A 16,535-nucleotide genomic window follows, 5' to 3' on the forward strand; every position below is an offset into this window, starting at 1 on the left:
CTAGTGGGAACAATGATAGATAGATAGACAGATAATGGCATATTTACATTTTTGTAATTGTCCTCTTTGTTACACAGGATAGGTTGGCTGGATTGTGGCTGCCTGTCCAGCATCCATTTAAGATCTATGGCTAGATTAAATAGAAAGGATCAAACAACAGTAAAATTTTGTTTTTTTTTCAGCAACAATGTTCAATCTAACATTTCATACATTAGGGATATTTTTCTGTTCGACGGAGGTATTTTGTTACAGTGTCTCGAATATCTTTGTTTCTGAGGCAATAAATAAAAGGATTAATAATTGGAGTGAACACAGCATACAAAAGAGATATAAGCTTATTTACATCCGATGACTTGGCTTTCTTTGGTCGGGCATACATAAAGAGTGTGGTTGAAAAAAATATGGTGACTACAGATAAGTGAGAGGCACAAGTGGAAAATGCCTTTTTCCTTCCATCAGTGGTGGATATATTTAAGATGGCATGAATGATACAGAGGTAGGACAAAGCAGTGACTAGCAGAGGGATGAGAAGAATGACCAAGGCAAGAATAAAGTCCACCAACTCTGCTTCTGACATGTCTATACAGGCTAGATTAAGCACTGGTGAAATGTCGCAAAAAAAATGATTTATTATGCTTGGACCACAAAAGGATAATTTAGATATAAAATATATCTTTATTGCAGTAATAGTAAATCCTGATATCCATGAGGTCAAAGCTAATTTAATGCAGAAATTATGATTCATTATCCTAACATAGTGTAATGCATGACACACAGCAACGTATCTGTCAAAAGCCATTACCGCAAGAAGAACGCACTCGGTGCACATAAGAGAGATAAAGAAAAAGAGTTGTGTCATGCACCCAGAGAAAGAAATCGTTTTATTTTCAGTTATAATATTTAATAATAATTTGGGAACAGTAACTGACACATAACAGATCTCAAGAAATGACAAATTGCTTAGGAAAAAATACATAGGCTTTTGAAGCTTTGAATGTAGTCTTATCATCATAATAATAATTGTGTTTTCAGATATTGTAAGAATGTAAGCAATCAGAAAAAATATAAACAATATTATTTGTATTTCAAGTAAAGATGGAAATCCACGAAGGAAGAAATCATTAATTTCAGTTGTATTGCTATACTCCATCAGATATTCTAAATCTGTGAAGAATGGCAGTGGTTAAAAATGGATACAATAATATACTGCAGACATGCTGTACTACCTCCTGTACATTTTTTAAATCTATCACAACTTTTTATTCCTATAACATTTCAATACTCTATATGTATATGAGTAGCATATACTAATTTAAAATGACTCATTATTACTAAAATTATAATTAATGTGATCATTCAATAGAGCTGGAATAAAAGCAGTATGTTGTATGTTCTATAAAATAAGCATATAGATTGTGTTTACTGCATCAAATTTTGAGATTTTCCTAGCTTGTGACGGAAAATATTGATTATATGAAGACAGGAGGCGAGTATCTTATGCATTATCTTTCCTTTAATAATGCTCACAGCAGAAAGTGTATCTAAAACATTCAGTGTAAAAAACTTAAACAACCACCACCCCCAGCAGTCCATATAGTCACTAACCACGCCCCAACGGGGGACTCCATAAAGAGGGGCTGCTTGTGGTGGATCCTCCTCTTTCTTGATGCGACGCTTACAGGGTAGAACGGCACCGGAGGAGAAACAAAATGTAGCCTTGACGTCTGGACCGGCCGGTCGACGACGGGCGTCTTCTGTGAAGAAGAGATGACTTTCACCATGACCCAACAGGGGTCCGGGAACGAACGATCCCAACGGGGAAACTAAACCTGGTTGTGTTTCATCCATCGGACGGGATTCCATCATCCTTTAAACTGGATAATCCGTCTGTCGAACGCAGTTTGTCGGTCAATAGCCTGTGAAGGAGAGAAAACAACCGTAATAGGGAGGGCAGGGAGGGAAGATACTCGCCTCCTGTCTTCATATAATCAATATTTTCCGTCACAAGCTAGGAAAATCTCAAATTATATCTCAGACAGGAGGCTCATATCTTATGCAAGTTCAAAGCTAATGTAGTAATCACAAACTAAACATAATATAAGACATAAGATATTCATTAAGAGAGAACTGATCTGGAGATGTGATCTGGAGGTCTGAAGTAAAATTGGCGGAACGTGGTCTCCGAGGACCAGTCCGCTGCTCTCAATAAATCGTAAAGAGAGCCTCCTGAGACGAGCACCTTTGTGGCCATGGCACCCCTGGTGGAGTGGGCCCCAAAAAGTGTGACGTCGATCCCCGCCATGTCCATGGCGGTCCTAACCCAACGCGCCAGAGAGGCGGGGGAGACTGGAAAATGGGGTTTTACATAAGACAGAAGAAGCTGGGAAGAGCCCGCGGAACGCAGAGCAGAGGTCTGGGTCTCGTACGACTGAAGACAGCGTACGACGCAAAGGAGCGGATGATCCGGAAAAGATGGGTAGAAGACCGAGGTAATGCCGGTTTTTGTCCTACGTACAATGGAGAATTCAACTCCCTGTGGGGAAAACTGCCGTCTGGAAATGTCCAGGGCTCTGACATCTGACACTCTCTTGACAGAGAGGAGACAGAGAAGGACCGTCAGTTTTATGGATAAAAGTTTAAGCGAAAGGTTAGTGTTGTCCCCCCAACTGGCGAACATATCCAGCACCTTGGAAACATCCCAGGTCGCTTGGTATCTAGGCCTGGGGGGACGTTGGAATTTTGCACCTCTCAGAAGACGGCATACCAAAGGGTGTCTGCCAATGGGTAACGAATCAACAGGTTGGTGATATGCTGAAATGGCTGAACGGTAGATATTAATGGAGCTATATGAGCTACCGGAATCGAAGGAATCGGCTAGATAATTGACCACTAGGGGCACAGGGGCTTGCACGGGATCAACTTGCCGTTGATCACACCAACGAACCCAACGTCTCCAGGCTGATCGATATGCCGATCTAGTCCCGGGGGCCCAGGCCAGGGCGAGGAGGTTTCGAGCTGACTCTGAAAGAATTCTATCAGGGGAAGGGATCCCGATACTAACCACGCGAGAAGTGGGAGATTGCCCTCTAGAACTAGGGGATGGGGTTCCCCGTTCGGGTTGGTGAGGAGATGGGAGTATCGTGGGAGATGTCTGGGAAAGTCCACCGACATTGCTAATAGCAGAGGGAACCAAGGTTGGGTCGGCCACCATGGTGGTGATCAGTACCACCGTTGCTCCCAGGTTGGTTATCCGAAGGAGAAGTCTGGATAGTATCTGGAAGGGGGGAAAAGCGTAGTGCGTCCCCTCCGGCCAAGGTTGGCGAAGAGCGTCTACTGCGTAAGCCTCCGGATCTGGCCTCCAGCTGAAGAAGCGGGGTAACTGCCGATTGAGCCGAGAGGCGAATAGATCGAAGGATAGCGGACCCCAAAGCCTCTGCAAAAGGAGAAAGATTGATCGATCTAGTCTCCAATCGCTGGAATCTCGAAGATATCGAGAGTTCCAGTCGGCCACGGAGTTGAGGATCCCCGGGATGTACTCCGCTATAGGAGTGATGTTGTGGGACAGACAAAAGTGCCAGAAGTCCCTGGCGATATAAGCCAAAGTTTTGGATCTGGTGCCCCCCAGGCGGTTGACATATTGCACCGCCGCCACATTGTCCATGCGAAAGAGAATACAGCATGCTGGAGAATGAGGCATGAAGCTCTTGACAGCGAACAGGGCTGCCAGTAGTTCCAGTGCATTGATATGCAGGGAGGATTCTGTTTGGGACCAAGTCCCCCCTGTGGAGGCTACGCCGCACCGTGCGCCCCAGCCCAGTCGGCTGGCGTCCGACTCTATGACAACGTCTGGGCTGGGATTGAATATCGTTCTGCCGTTCCACTCGACGGCATGGTGTAGCCACCATTTCAGTTCCTCTGTGGTCTCTTGACATAGGGGAATCTCGTCTGAATATCCGAGGCCTTGCCTCAGATGCATAATCTTGAGCCTCTGAAGGGCCCTGTAATGCAGAGGGGCCGGGAATATGGCTTGGATAGAGGCAGCCAGCAAGCCACCAGTCGGGCCAGAGTGCGTAGTGAGAGATATCTCTTGCGAAGTGCAGAGCGAATCTCCTTGCGAATGAGTGTAAGTTTGGGTTTGGGGAGGCTGAGGGTAGATTGGACGGTGTCCACTGTAAAGCCTAAGAATTCCATCTGACGGGATGGGGTTAAGACCGACTTTTCGCGGTTGATTATGAATCCCAGTTTTTGTATAAGGGACATAGTCCATGACATGTGTAACAGGGCTTGTGACTTTGAATATGCCATGATGAGAATGTCGTCCAGATAAATAATCAGACGCACCCCTCTGCTCCTTAGAGCTGCCACTACGGGTTTCATGATCTTGGTGAAACACCATGGGGCGGATGATAGGCCGAAGGGGAGGCAAGTAAATTGCCACATCTTGCCTTTCCACGGGAAACGCAGCAGATGCTGAGAGTCCGGGTGTATGGGTACCGTCAGGTAAGCGTCCTTGAGATCTACTTTTATGAGCCAGTCTCTGGGTTGGAGAAGGTCTCGTAGGAAGTGAATTCCTTCCATTTTGAAGTGGCGATACTGGACGTGTTGATTCAGGCCCCTGAGGTTGATAACTGGGCGGTAGCCCCCCCCCCTTTTTTCGAACCAGGAAAAGGTTGCTTATGAAACCTGGGGAAGAAGGGTTTACTTCCACGATGGCCTGTTTGGTAAGCAGGTCTCTCACCTCCCTGTCTATGAGAAGGCAACTTCGTTTTGCAAATCGAATGGGAGGGGGAATTATATTGAGTAGAGGAGGAAAAAGTATGTCTATCGTGAACCCCTCTACGGAATTTAAGATCCACGCATCTGCCGTAATCGCAGACCAGGCGTGGGTAAAATGTCTCAGACGACCCCCCACCGGGATGAGATCGAGTGTGGTGTAAAGCATACTCACCGGTATAGGGTCTGGATCGAGGGTAGCCGCGTCCCCCGCGTCCGCGCCAGGGTCTGCCTCTTGGGGGAAAAAACGGTGCTGGCTGAGCCACCGGGGTGGAGTAGTTTGGAGCCTGGTACTGATACTGGGTAGAGTTCCTACCTTGTGGCCTGTAAAAATTAGCGCGGCCGGCAGAACGGCCTCTACTTCTGCCGGCCCTGTTGAAAACCTTATTGGTTCCGGTACGTCTCAGAGAATTCTGAGCTTTGTCTAGGCTAGAAAACAGGCCAACAAACTTGTTGATGTCCTTAATGACCGAATCCCCAAATAGCATGCCCTCGGCCGATGGGCCGGGTTCAGTCTCAGCCAGGTGTGAGAGTTGGGGGTCCAGGCGCATGAGAATGGACCTGCGCCGTTCTACGGAACATGCCGTGTTGGCAGTACCCGCTAGGCATAGGGCTCTTTGCGCCCAACCTCGCAGTTGTGGTAAGTCAACTGCTTGTCCCGAAGTTGCCGCTTGTTCGGACAAATTTAAAATTTTGGTCAGTGGACCGATAAGGTCTAAAACTCGGTCTTGTATTGACCGGAAGGACCTCTCAATGCCCTTTTTCTGAAATTTACCTGTTTTAATTAGGTACTTAGTGAGGACTGGGTCTACCTCCGGAGTAGCCACCACTTTTTTGGGCAATGAGGGTCTAGGGCATTCGGCTCTCAGTTTGTTACGGGCCGTTCTGTCCAGGGACTTCCTGGCCCAAAGCTCTACATACTGTGCCACATGTGGCAGGGGAGTCCATTCTCCGGAACGCGGGTGGGTAATCGCGTCCGGGTGGAAAAATGGTTCCCCTAGAGCGTCCAATAGGACATCGTCCTGCGTGGCAGGATTGGCGACTGTGTCGGTCGTCATGGCCCCAGCATCCTGATTGATAGACTCAGAATCTGATAGTTCTGATCCCTCAGAAAAGTCAGCCGACTCCTCAGCCGAGGAATCTTCGTAAGAATCCGGCTTGGCTCTTCTAGGAATTCTATACCCCTTTTGGGGAGTCTCCCTGGGGTCCAGGGGTCGAGTAGATTCAGGTAAGTGCTGGGGATGGTAGCCCGTGCTAGGGGCTACCTGCTGCACATTATTTTCTTCCCCTGCCGGGGAGTCAATTACCACCAGGGTGTGTTTTCTTTTATGCAGTACTTTTCCCTTTTTTGAAGGTGGTTCGCCGCTCTGCGGCGGTGGTGGATGTACCACAGTGGGTTGTAAAGCCCAAGCGGGTGAGGCAGTGGAGGCCAGGGCCGCTTGAATGGACATTTGTATAATGTCCTGTAATTGCGTGGCACTCAAAGTATGTGAAGCAGCAGAAGGAGAGATCTCTCCATTAAGGGGATTAGTCTCGGACATGTCACTATGATATAGTTGTAAAATATTATATATTATAGGCAGATATTAAACCGCACAGGCAGGCACTTAAAACAGGGTTTTGTAAAGGAGCTGTAAGCTATCCTATATCTGGTCCTGTAGTGTATGTCACAGGCAGGTGATCTCTGAAAGTGCCAGCTAGATTAGTATTAATTAGATTCTAATATATGACTTATCAGTTCCAGGTTCCAACTTGTCTTCCCCTCCGTCGGCGCCGAATGGCGACAGAGGGGAAGGGAACCTGGACTCTCCCAGTGGCCCGGGAACGAAGTCTCGCGAGACTACGGCCGCTGGGCGCTGATTGGACGAACGAGCGGAGAAGAAGCTCCGCCCCCCCCCCGAACGCGCGCTCTACACAGCAGAAACTGAGGGAGACGTGATCTCCCTCAGTGTGGCGGTGATAAGCACCGGCGCGCGCTGGGTAAGACAGCGGAGAGGCTGTAGTGAGGTGAAGAGGGAGAGGGTCTGAGCGGCAGGAAAACCCGCGATCAGAAGGGGGAGACAAGCAAAAAATCCTGTCAGAAAAACAGGAACACTGGGAAAAGATGGCAAACGATAGGCAATCAATAATATGCTATTAAATTAATTTAAATACATTCAAACTGACTACAGTAACATATCAGTAGAAGGAAAACAATAGTGAGGGTAAGTAAGGGAAAGAAAACAGGAGAGGAAATCTCTGTATATCCCTAGTCAAAATCAATATATTTATACTGATGACAAATTTAATGGAGTACTTATCTGATCCTGTGAGCAGAAAGAAAGAGGAGATCCACCACAAGCAGCCCTTCTTATGGAGTCCCCCGTTGGGGCGTGGTTAGTGACTATATGGACTGCTGGGGGTGGTGGTTGTTTAAGTTTTTTACACTGAATGTTTTAGATACACTTTCTGCTGTGAGCATTATTAAAGGAAAGATAATGCATAAGATACTCGCCTCCTGTCTGAGATATAATTTTTATTTACCATATTTATCGGCGTATAACACGCACCCCAACTTTAAGAGGGAAGTTTCAGGAAAAAATATTTCCACAGCCCGCTGCGTATAACACGCAGGCACAGTTTTCCCTCTATTTTCAGGGTAAAAAAGTGAGTGTTATACGCCAATAAATATAGTGGCCCGGATTCAGAAAGATGAGCGGATCTTTTTGCGGGCGTAACGTATCTCAGATATGTTACGCCGCCGTAAATTTGGGCGCAAGTTCCGTATTCAGAAAGAACTTGCGCCCTAAGTTACGGCGGCGTAACGTATGTGGGCCGGCGTAAGCCCGCCTAATTCAAATGGGGATGATGTGGGCGTGTTTTATTTAAATTTCAGATGACCTCGCATGCGCCGTTCGTGAAAAAATCCCAGTGCGCATGCTCGAAATTACGCCGCAAAGCCTCATTGGTTTCGACGTGAACGTAACTTACGCAAAGCCCTATTCGCGAACGACTTACGCAAACGACGTAACATTTTCAAAACTCGGCGTGGGAACGACGTCCATACTTAACATTAGCTACGCCTCATATAGCAGGGGTAACTTTACGCCGGAAAAAGCCTAACATAAACGACGTAAAAAAATGTGCCGGACGTACGTTTCGACGTAAATACCTAATTAGCATATTTCTCGCGTAACTATACGGAAGCGCCACCTAGCGGCCAGCGTAAATATGCAGCCTAAGACACTTTCGCCGGTCGGATCTTAGGGAAATCTATGCGTAACTGATTCTCTGAATCAGTCGCATAGATACGACGGCTCGCACTCAGAGATACGACGGCGTATCTGGAGATATGCCGTCGTATCTCGTATCTGAATTCGGCCCAGTATTTTTTGCATGTTGCAGGTCCTAATAAAACATTTACAGCAATGTTTAATTTAAAATACTGGGTATAGTCTATTTTTTTTTCTTAACATCAAGTTTTAGAGACTGCCCAAATGTTTTATCAAGGATATTATATTTTTGTAAGAGGAATGATCTGTCTCGAAGCTTGAATTTTTATTCTGTTCAGTGAATTAAAATATCACTTTACCTCTACCTTTCTGTGATTCTCAAGTTGGTTACCAAGGTAAAACAATCTGTTATTTTAGTAAATGAGTGATATACTGTATATCTTGTCTTCAAACCATGGCTTGTAACAAAAGCAACCAGGAGCAATAAAATATTGTCCAATGAGAAAAAGTAAATACAAATTAAAACGTGTATTATCTGATTAAATACAATATGATTGCCTCAGATAAGAATATTATAGTTAGATAGATCTAACCTTTCCTCACTATCCAAATAAAAAAATCTGGAGTTTGATTTTAACCACTTCAATACTAGGCACTTTTACCCCCTTTCTGCCCAGGCCATTTTTCACCTTTGCTGTCACACTTTGAATCACGGTCATGCAACACTGTACCCCATGAGAATTTTTAGCATGTTTTTTACACAAATAGAGCTTTTTTTTTTTTTGTGGTATTCAATTACCACTGGGTTTTTTTATTTTTTGCAAAATAAACAAAAAAATCCAGAAATTTGGAAAAAAAACAAAAACAAATGTTTCTTAGTTTCTGTTATAAAATGTTGCAAATAAATAATCTTTCTTCATAAATTTAAAAGTCAAAATGTATTCTGCTACATTTCTTTGGTGAAATTAACCAAAATCAGTGTTTATTATTTAGTCTATAGGAAACTATGGTATACTGTATATATATGAAAATTAATCAGCCCTGATCTACTGACACCCCCAACTCATTTCTTGAAGCCCAAAAATGCCAGACAGCACAAATACCCCCAATGACCCATCTTTTTAAGTTTCTTGAAGTTGCAATTTGTTTTACATACTGTCAACAGTGCAGTACAGCTTTATCATATAACTGATGTGGTGGTGATCAGGAACACTGACTGGTTAAACTTTCTTTTCAAAATTTTTATTACATTTGTATCTTTTATTTACATTTTTTTCTAGCACACTGTGACCAAAGCAATACCGTGTTACTCTAGTAACTTTGGGAAAGTGATCAGGATTTTTTTTTACATATTATGATTGCTTATACCAGTGACTTACAATGGTATAAGCAACCATTTTTACTGAATGAAACAAGTTCATTCAGTGTATTTTGCTTGTGATTAGAGGTAAATAGCCCTGTCTGTACCATGTGATCACTGTGACTATCACAGTTTGAAACACAATTGTATACATTGGATGGCATGAAAGGGAGCCATCCATTGTTTACAATTGTCATGTTATCTGCTGGGATTGATCACAATAATCAGATGGTATTGGCCCCAGGTCGGTACAGTGATCAGTCACTGGCTGTGTCAGGTGGACACAGCCAGTGACAGATCGCGCTGCTGCGTGGCCCCACATGTACGCAAGAGGTGCTTTCTGGGAGGAGGTCATATGATGTCCTCCCAGAATAACAGTGCTCCCGCCCAGCCATCATTTTGCTATAGAAATGCTTGTTAATATAAAGTATACACCAGTCATGAAAATATGTAGCACTTATATAACTCCTCATACCAGTTCAGCTCCAGTTGTGTCTGAGCCTTTATAACTCCATGTCCTGTATGGCCCTAAGGAAAAAAGAGAATTCTACTAAGGAATATGAAACTGTGATGCAAAATTTAGCTCTACTATATATAAGATCCTTGGGAAGGGATGTTATAATAGATTGGTTTAGTAGGGTTTAAAGGGGTTGTAAACCCTCATGGTTTTTCACCTTAATGCGTACCAACCTTCTGTAGTGCTGCAGTCCCCCAGCCCTCTGTTTTACTTACCTGTCTTTTGATGGCTGGGAATGAGAATAACGGCTCTAGCTGGTGTCTCATTTCCTGATTGGATAGATTGATAGCAGCGCACCAATTGGCTCCCGCTGCTGTCAATCAAATCCAATGACGCGGGCGCCGGGGGGTGGGGCCGAGTCCTGGTTTCTGTGTGAATACACGCAAAAACAGGACTCGGGAGCGTGTCTGCATGGGTGTTTATCAAGGAGAGCGCTTCTATAACGTGGACGCCCGGTGTGGGGAGGAGCTACCAGCGCCACGGGGGGACCCCAGAAGAGGTAGATCGGGGCCACTCTGTATAAAACGAACTGCAAAGTGGAGGTAAGGTAAAGAAAATCGAGGGTTTAAAACCCTTTTAAGTAGGGTTGTCCCGATACCGATACTAGTATCGGTATCGGGCCGATTCCGAGTATTTGCGGGAGTACTCGTACTCCCGCAAATACCCCCGATACCGAAATAGAATACTTGCCGCCGCCGTTACGCCGCATCCCACCGCCGTTACGTCGCATCCCGCCGAATCCGCGCTGCCGCCGACTGTTTAACACGCGCAGGGAGTGTAATGATTGGCGCCGCGCAGCGTATAGACACTCCCCCTTGCTCGGGTGAACTGTCCAATCCCGAGCAAGGGGGAGTGTCTGTACGCAGCACGGCACAAATCATTACAGCTGTAATGATTGGCACCGCGCTGCGTATAGACACTCCCCCCTTGCTCGGGTGAACTGTCCAATCCCGAGCAAGGGGGAGTGTCTGTACGCAGCTCGGCACGAATCATTACAGCTGTAATGATTGGCACCGCGCCGCGTATAGACACTCCCCCTTGCTCGGGTGAACTGTCCAATCCCGAGCAAGGGGGAGTGTCTGTACGCAGCGCGGCACCAATTATTACACTACCCGCGCGTGTTAAACAGTCGGCGGCAGCAGCGGATGCAGGTAAGGGGGATATGGGGGGAGACAATGACTGCATATGGGAGACAATGGCTGGATATGGGGGAAGACAGTGGCTGGATAATGTGGGAAGACAATGGCTGGATATGGGGGAAGACAGTGGCTGGATATGGGGGGAAGACAATGGCTGGATATGGGGGACATGGCTGCATATGGGGGGAGACAGTGGCTGGATAATGGGGGGAGACAGTGGCTGGATAAGGGGGGGAGACAATGGCTGGATATGGTGGGAGACATTGCTGCATGGGGGGAGACAGTGGCTGGATAATGGGGGGAGACAGTGGCTGGATAATGGGGGGGAGACAGTGGCTGGATAATGGGGGGGAGACAATGGCTGGATATGGGGGGAGACAATGGCTGTATATGGGGGACATGGCTGTATATGGGGGGAGACAGTGGCTGGATAATGGGGGGAGACAGTGGCTGGATAATGGGGGGAGACAATGGTTGCATATGGGGGGAGACAATGGCTGCATCTGTGGGGGGACATGGCTGCATATGGAGACACATTAAAAAAAAGTATCGGTATTCGGTATCGGCGACTACTAAAAAAAAGTATCGGTACTCGTACTCAGTCCTAAAAAAGTGGTATCGGGACAACCCTACTTTTAAGGATTTTTCTGTAAAAGTACAGTTGTCCCTTGAATAATCACCAGAGACAGAACAAGAGATAGCATACAAGACCTAATAAAAATAATCAAGAAGCACGGAAAATGGGGATCTACTGGTTACAGATGATTTGACAAAATTAGGGGGCTTAAATGTGGTCCAGGGGCTAGAACAATGCAACAAATCTGAGCACTTGCTGACAAGATACTGGAGACTATCAAACCCATTTGGGGCTTTGTATGTAGTTTATAGTTAGCTGCTATAAATGCAATTATTGTTGCACACATACAGTATATTGCACTGTATAATGCACTTTCCAAATTCGATAGAGAAAAGAATGATTCTTACAAAGTGTAAAAGCAGCATTTACACAATGACAAACGTAAAACAAAGACTGCAGCTCTGTAGATCACCACTTTGGTCTTGGGTTGAAAAGGGGTGAGAAAATGCAGTAGAGCTGCTGTGAATAGTTGTTCTAAAATGGAAGCTAATATGTGTTGTGAAAAATAGAATTCATTTTGAACTTTAATGCAAGCATATGACAGAGCCTTAAATACCATTCAAAACGTTAAAGAGGTTTTAATCCTTACCCACACTATTAAAAAATTATATAATCAATTTGACTGAACATACACTTAAGTACAGCAAAATAAATGAGTTTGCTGAAATTAGGTCGAAAAGTAAAGCTCAATACATTCCCCGTTTTTAAATAAGGTCCAGGAGCTGTGGATCTGTGATTTATAGATGAAAATATGCTTGTATGTCACAAATCCATTCATTCAACAAAACAATTGTAAGGAGAAAATAACAATTTTACCTTCCCTATGGCAGTTAAAAACAATCCAGTAGCATTAATTTCAGAGACAAAATGTTGTTATAATCATTGCAGTGTCAAGTAATGGAATTTGCTTAGTGCAGGCATGCTGGCTTTTTAGAGGTTTTACACCTGCTTATGTATTGTTCCTCATTTATTGTTTCTGCATTGATTGGGCAGGTATAATTTTCAAACCATGATGATTACATAAGGGATTAATCATCTATTCTAAAAGGAAGCCTGAACTGTTGGGACATATTAATTAATACATGTGGAACATAGTTATACAGTTTGTTATATTTTTTGTGTTAAAGACATTAAAATGTGTTATGTTACAATTTCAAATTGTACATAGCTGTACATTTTCACTTTCTTTTCTTTGTTACATGATAAATATCGTACGAATTGGAAAAACAGATTTCAATATTTTGGGCAACATGTTTTTTAGTTTATATGCAAAGTTATAATAGAACTATGTAGTGAACCAGATTGGCTTGCCTGCTGGTCCATAAACGTTCTCACAACTCGTAACATTTGCAGATGGTATCTTCCTCACTGGGGACCAGCCCTCAGATCACATTGCTGCATGAAGCATTACCGCACCACAGACATAAATAATCAAAGCTGTGCACACTAATGCTGTGTACACACAATAGTTTTTTCTGATGAAAAAAGTCTGATGGACTTTTTTCATCAGAAAAAACGATCGCGTGTGGGCCCCATCGGACTTTTTTCCATCGGTGTAAAAAAATAGAACATGTTTTAAGATTTTCAGATGGAAAAAAAAACAGGAAATTCCGATCGTCTGTGTGGATATCCATCGGAGAAATATCCACGCATGTTCAGAATCAAGTCGACGCAAGAACTATGTAGTGAACCAGATTGGCTTGCCTGCTGGTCCATAAACGTTCTCACAACTCGTAACATTTGCAGATGGTATCTTCCTCACTGGGGACCAGCCCTCAGATCACATTGCTGCATGAAGCATTACCGCACCACAGACATAAATAATCAAAGCTGTGCACACTAATGCTGTATTGAAGTATTGAGCTTAATTTTTCTCGCTCATCATAATGTTTTACGTCACCGTGTTTAGAACGGTCGGAATTTAGTCTGATAGTGTGTAGGCAAGACTGAGGAAAGTCAGCTTCATCGGAATTCCGACAAAAAATTCCATTGGATTTTATCCCATCGGAAACCCGATCGTGTGTACGCAGCATTAGAGTTCTTCCCGGTTTTTGAATGGGAAGACTTACAGGATGGCCTGGTAAAGATGTCCAGTCAGTAGAAGCACATTTCTTTGAGGCTCAGATTATCGCTCCGAAGGTAAATTCGAAGGTCAGCCTCACCTCTCTCCAAAAATCCAAAGTAGGTAAACATGCATTTGAAGCTACACGTTTCTCCTCATCTGAAGTCTGTGCAGCTGATTTTCCCACCTCCAACCAGCCCACTTCTGAACATACGCTGAAGCAGATATTCTTGAGATAAAAGAAAAATCTGCAGATCTTATCAGTAAACCTACTAAAATGTGAAAATCTGAGAATCCACTTTCGAAAGCAACAGATGAAATGAAAAAAATAGACCACATTGAAAGGAAAATTGGGCAATACAAAAATGCCTTTAATGATCTGGATGATTTCCACAATGACTGTGTTACTGCTAAAGACAAAATGTCTGATCTTGAGGACAGATGATGGAGGAATAATCTAAAATTCAGGAGCATTTCAGAACCTAATAACCCCAAAAATTGGGGGTCATCTTATACGCTGGTACCTGTATGAAGAGTCAGACTTCGGGCATCCATTATTCACCTTTCTGGTGACCAGAACTGGATGGCATACTCAGGAGGTGGCTGAACCAGAGTCTTGTAAAGTGGTAGAATTATAGATTTATCTCTTGAATATGCTTTTTAATGCATGCTAATATTCTGTATGATTTGCTTGCTGTAGTTTGGCATTGCATGCCATTGCTGATCCTGTGATTTTCCATTCGAGAATCCCCCAATGGTTCCATTTATAGCAAGTAAATTGCATTCATGTTTTTGCCCCCCTCCCCCCATGCATTACTTTATTTTTTTCAACATTAAACCTTATTTGCCTTGTAGTTGCCCATCCCTTTATTTTATTGAGTTCCTCCTGCAAGGTTTCTAGAATGTGCTGTTAAGTTATTGCCCTACTTAACTTTGTATCATCGTTTATGAATAATTTGAACATAATTGATCCTAGGACCTAGGACAGAGCCTTGGAGCCTTGAAGTAAGCAATGGGATCAGCTGTGATTGGACATAGCTGATCATGTGATAAAGAGCTGCTGTGATTGGCCCTTTACTACGATCTGTGATCGGCTGTGTCTAAAGGGCACATCAATCACAGAGCACGCCGGATGCGCACCACAGGGGGCGCGTGAGAGGCGTGGTTCCAGGAGGACAGGCATGTACGCTCTCCTGGAAAAACAGAGCCACATTGTAGCCATCTTTCAGCTATAGTGCGGTAAGGAAGTGGTTAAACTAGGTGAAAAAATGTGGATTGATGATTGATTTCCAGCACAGGGGACAATTTTTGCAGCGTAGATCAATATTTTGTGGATTTTTATTATTTTCATGTTTACATTTTTGAACCACACTAGATTGCATATTTGTTTTATGGTTTTCTTTTATGTACACAAATTATATATTTTTATGTTAAATATTTATATATATATATTCTGTTAAATTGTGTACAGCTTTAAGGCATAGTCCAAGAATGTAATTTAAAGAGGTTGTAAACCCTTGCTTATATTTAATAAAGTCACTAGCCTTGTGTGATACATAAAAGTGTATTAAATACTGCTGTTGTATTATTGTTTATTTGCAGCCATTTGTTCTTTACATCCTTGTAAAATTCAGAGATGATAATATTTTTTAACAGACTCACAGAGCAAATAGTGGGGAGCTGCAGATACACAGTACAAGAGCTCTAATGCCACGTACACACGGTCGTTTTTCGGCATGTCCAAAAAAAAAGTTTTTTTTCAACTTTATCATTAAAAATGATGTTGCCCACACACCATCGTTTTTGAAAAATGATGAACAAAGCGCGGTGACGTACAACACGTACGACGGCACTCTGAAGGGGAAGTTCTATTCGCCTTTGGGCTGCTTTTAGCTGATTCCATGTTAGTAAAAGATGATTCGTGCTTTTTTGTCTGTTACAGCGAGATGAATGTGCTTACTCCATTATGAATGTTAGTTTTACCAGAACGAGCATTCCCGTCTCATAATTCGCTTCTGGACATGCGCGGGTTTAAAACGTTGTTTTAGCCCACACACGATAATTTTTTACAACCCGAAAAACGTAATTTTTAAAAAACGACATTAAAAAATGCAGCATGTTCAAATTTTTTTTGTTGTTTTTCAGAAGCCGAAAAACGATGTGAAGCCCACACACGATGATTTTAAATGACGTTTTTAAAAATTGCATTTTTTTTTCATGCCGAATGACCATGTGTACGCGGCATTAGAACTGACTGGAGATAATGGACACCCCCCTTCACACAGAGCACACCCCACCCCATCATTATGTGTTGCTCCGCACACTGGGCCCGCTCACCTGTTGCAAACCTTTTAGTAGTTGTAATCGGGTAAGCTGCCACCTCCCTCCCTCCAAGTCCCTCCCTCGCCACAACAAAGTACCCGTAATGTTGAAAGAGGAGAGGAGAAGGATACACCACCACTCCAGCCAGCCACAGCAGGGTCACAGCAGGATCATGGGTGCCAGCCACCTACAGTGAGCCATGGCAGGGTCAGGGGTGCCAGCCACAGAGACCCACAGCAGGGTCAAAGGTGCCAGCCACAGAGACCCACAGCAGGGTCAGAGGTGCCAGCCACCCACAGCAGGGTCAAGGGTGCCAGACAGCCACCAACAGTGACCAACAGCAGGGTCAGGGATGGCAGACAGCCACCCACAGTGACCCACAGTGGATCAGGGGTGCCAGCCAGCCACCCGCAGTGACCCACAGCAGGGTCAAGGGTGCCAACCAAAGTGACCCACAGTGGGGCCAGGGTGCCAGGCCAGTCACCCATGGTGACCCACAGCAGAGTCAGGGTG

At 44.3% G+C, this 16,535-nt stretch overlaps 1 protein-coding gene across 1 annotated transcript; it reads right to left on the bottom strand.

Annotated features, from left to right (window-relative positions):
* Positions 1-211: 211 nt before the first annotated feature.
* Positions 212-1,150, bottom strand: LOC120924868 (olfactory receptor 6B1-like). Its single transcript, XM_040335847.1, has one exon. The coding sequence runs from the start codon at positions 1,148-1,150 to the stop codon at positions 212-214; it is 939 nt and encodes a 312-aa protein (XP_040191781.1).
* Between the last annotated feature and the right edge of the window lie 15,385 nt (positions 1,151-16,535).

Source organism: Rana temporaria, chromosome 1, assembly GCF_905171775.1.
Source record: "Rana temporaria chromosome 1, aRanTem1.1, whole genome shotgun sequence".
Taxonomy (NCBI): Eukaryota; Metazoa; Chordata; class Amphibia; order Anura; family Ranidae; genus Rana; species Rana temporaria.

What these genes read in the sequence shown, in the direction of transcription:
- LOC120924868 (XM_040335847.1), bottom strand. Translation starts at nt 1,150, where the DNA reads ATGGAGTATAGCAATACAACTGAAATTAATGATTTCTTCCTTCGTGGA.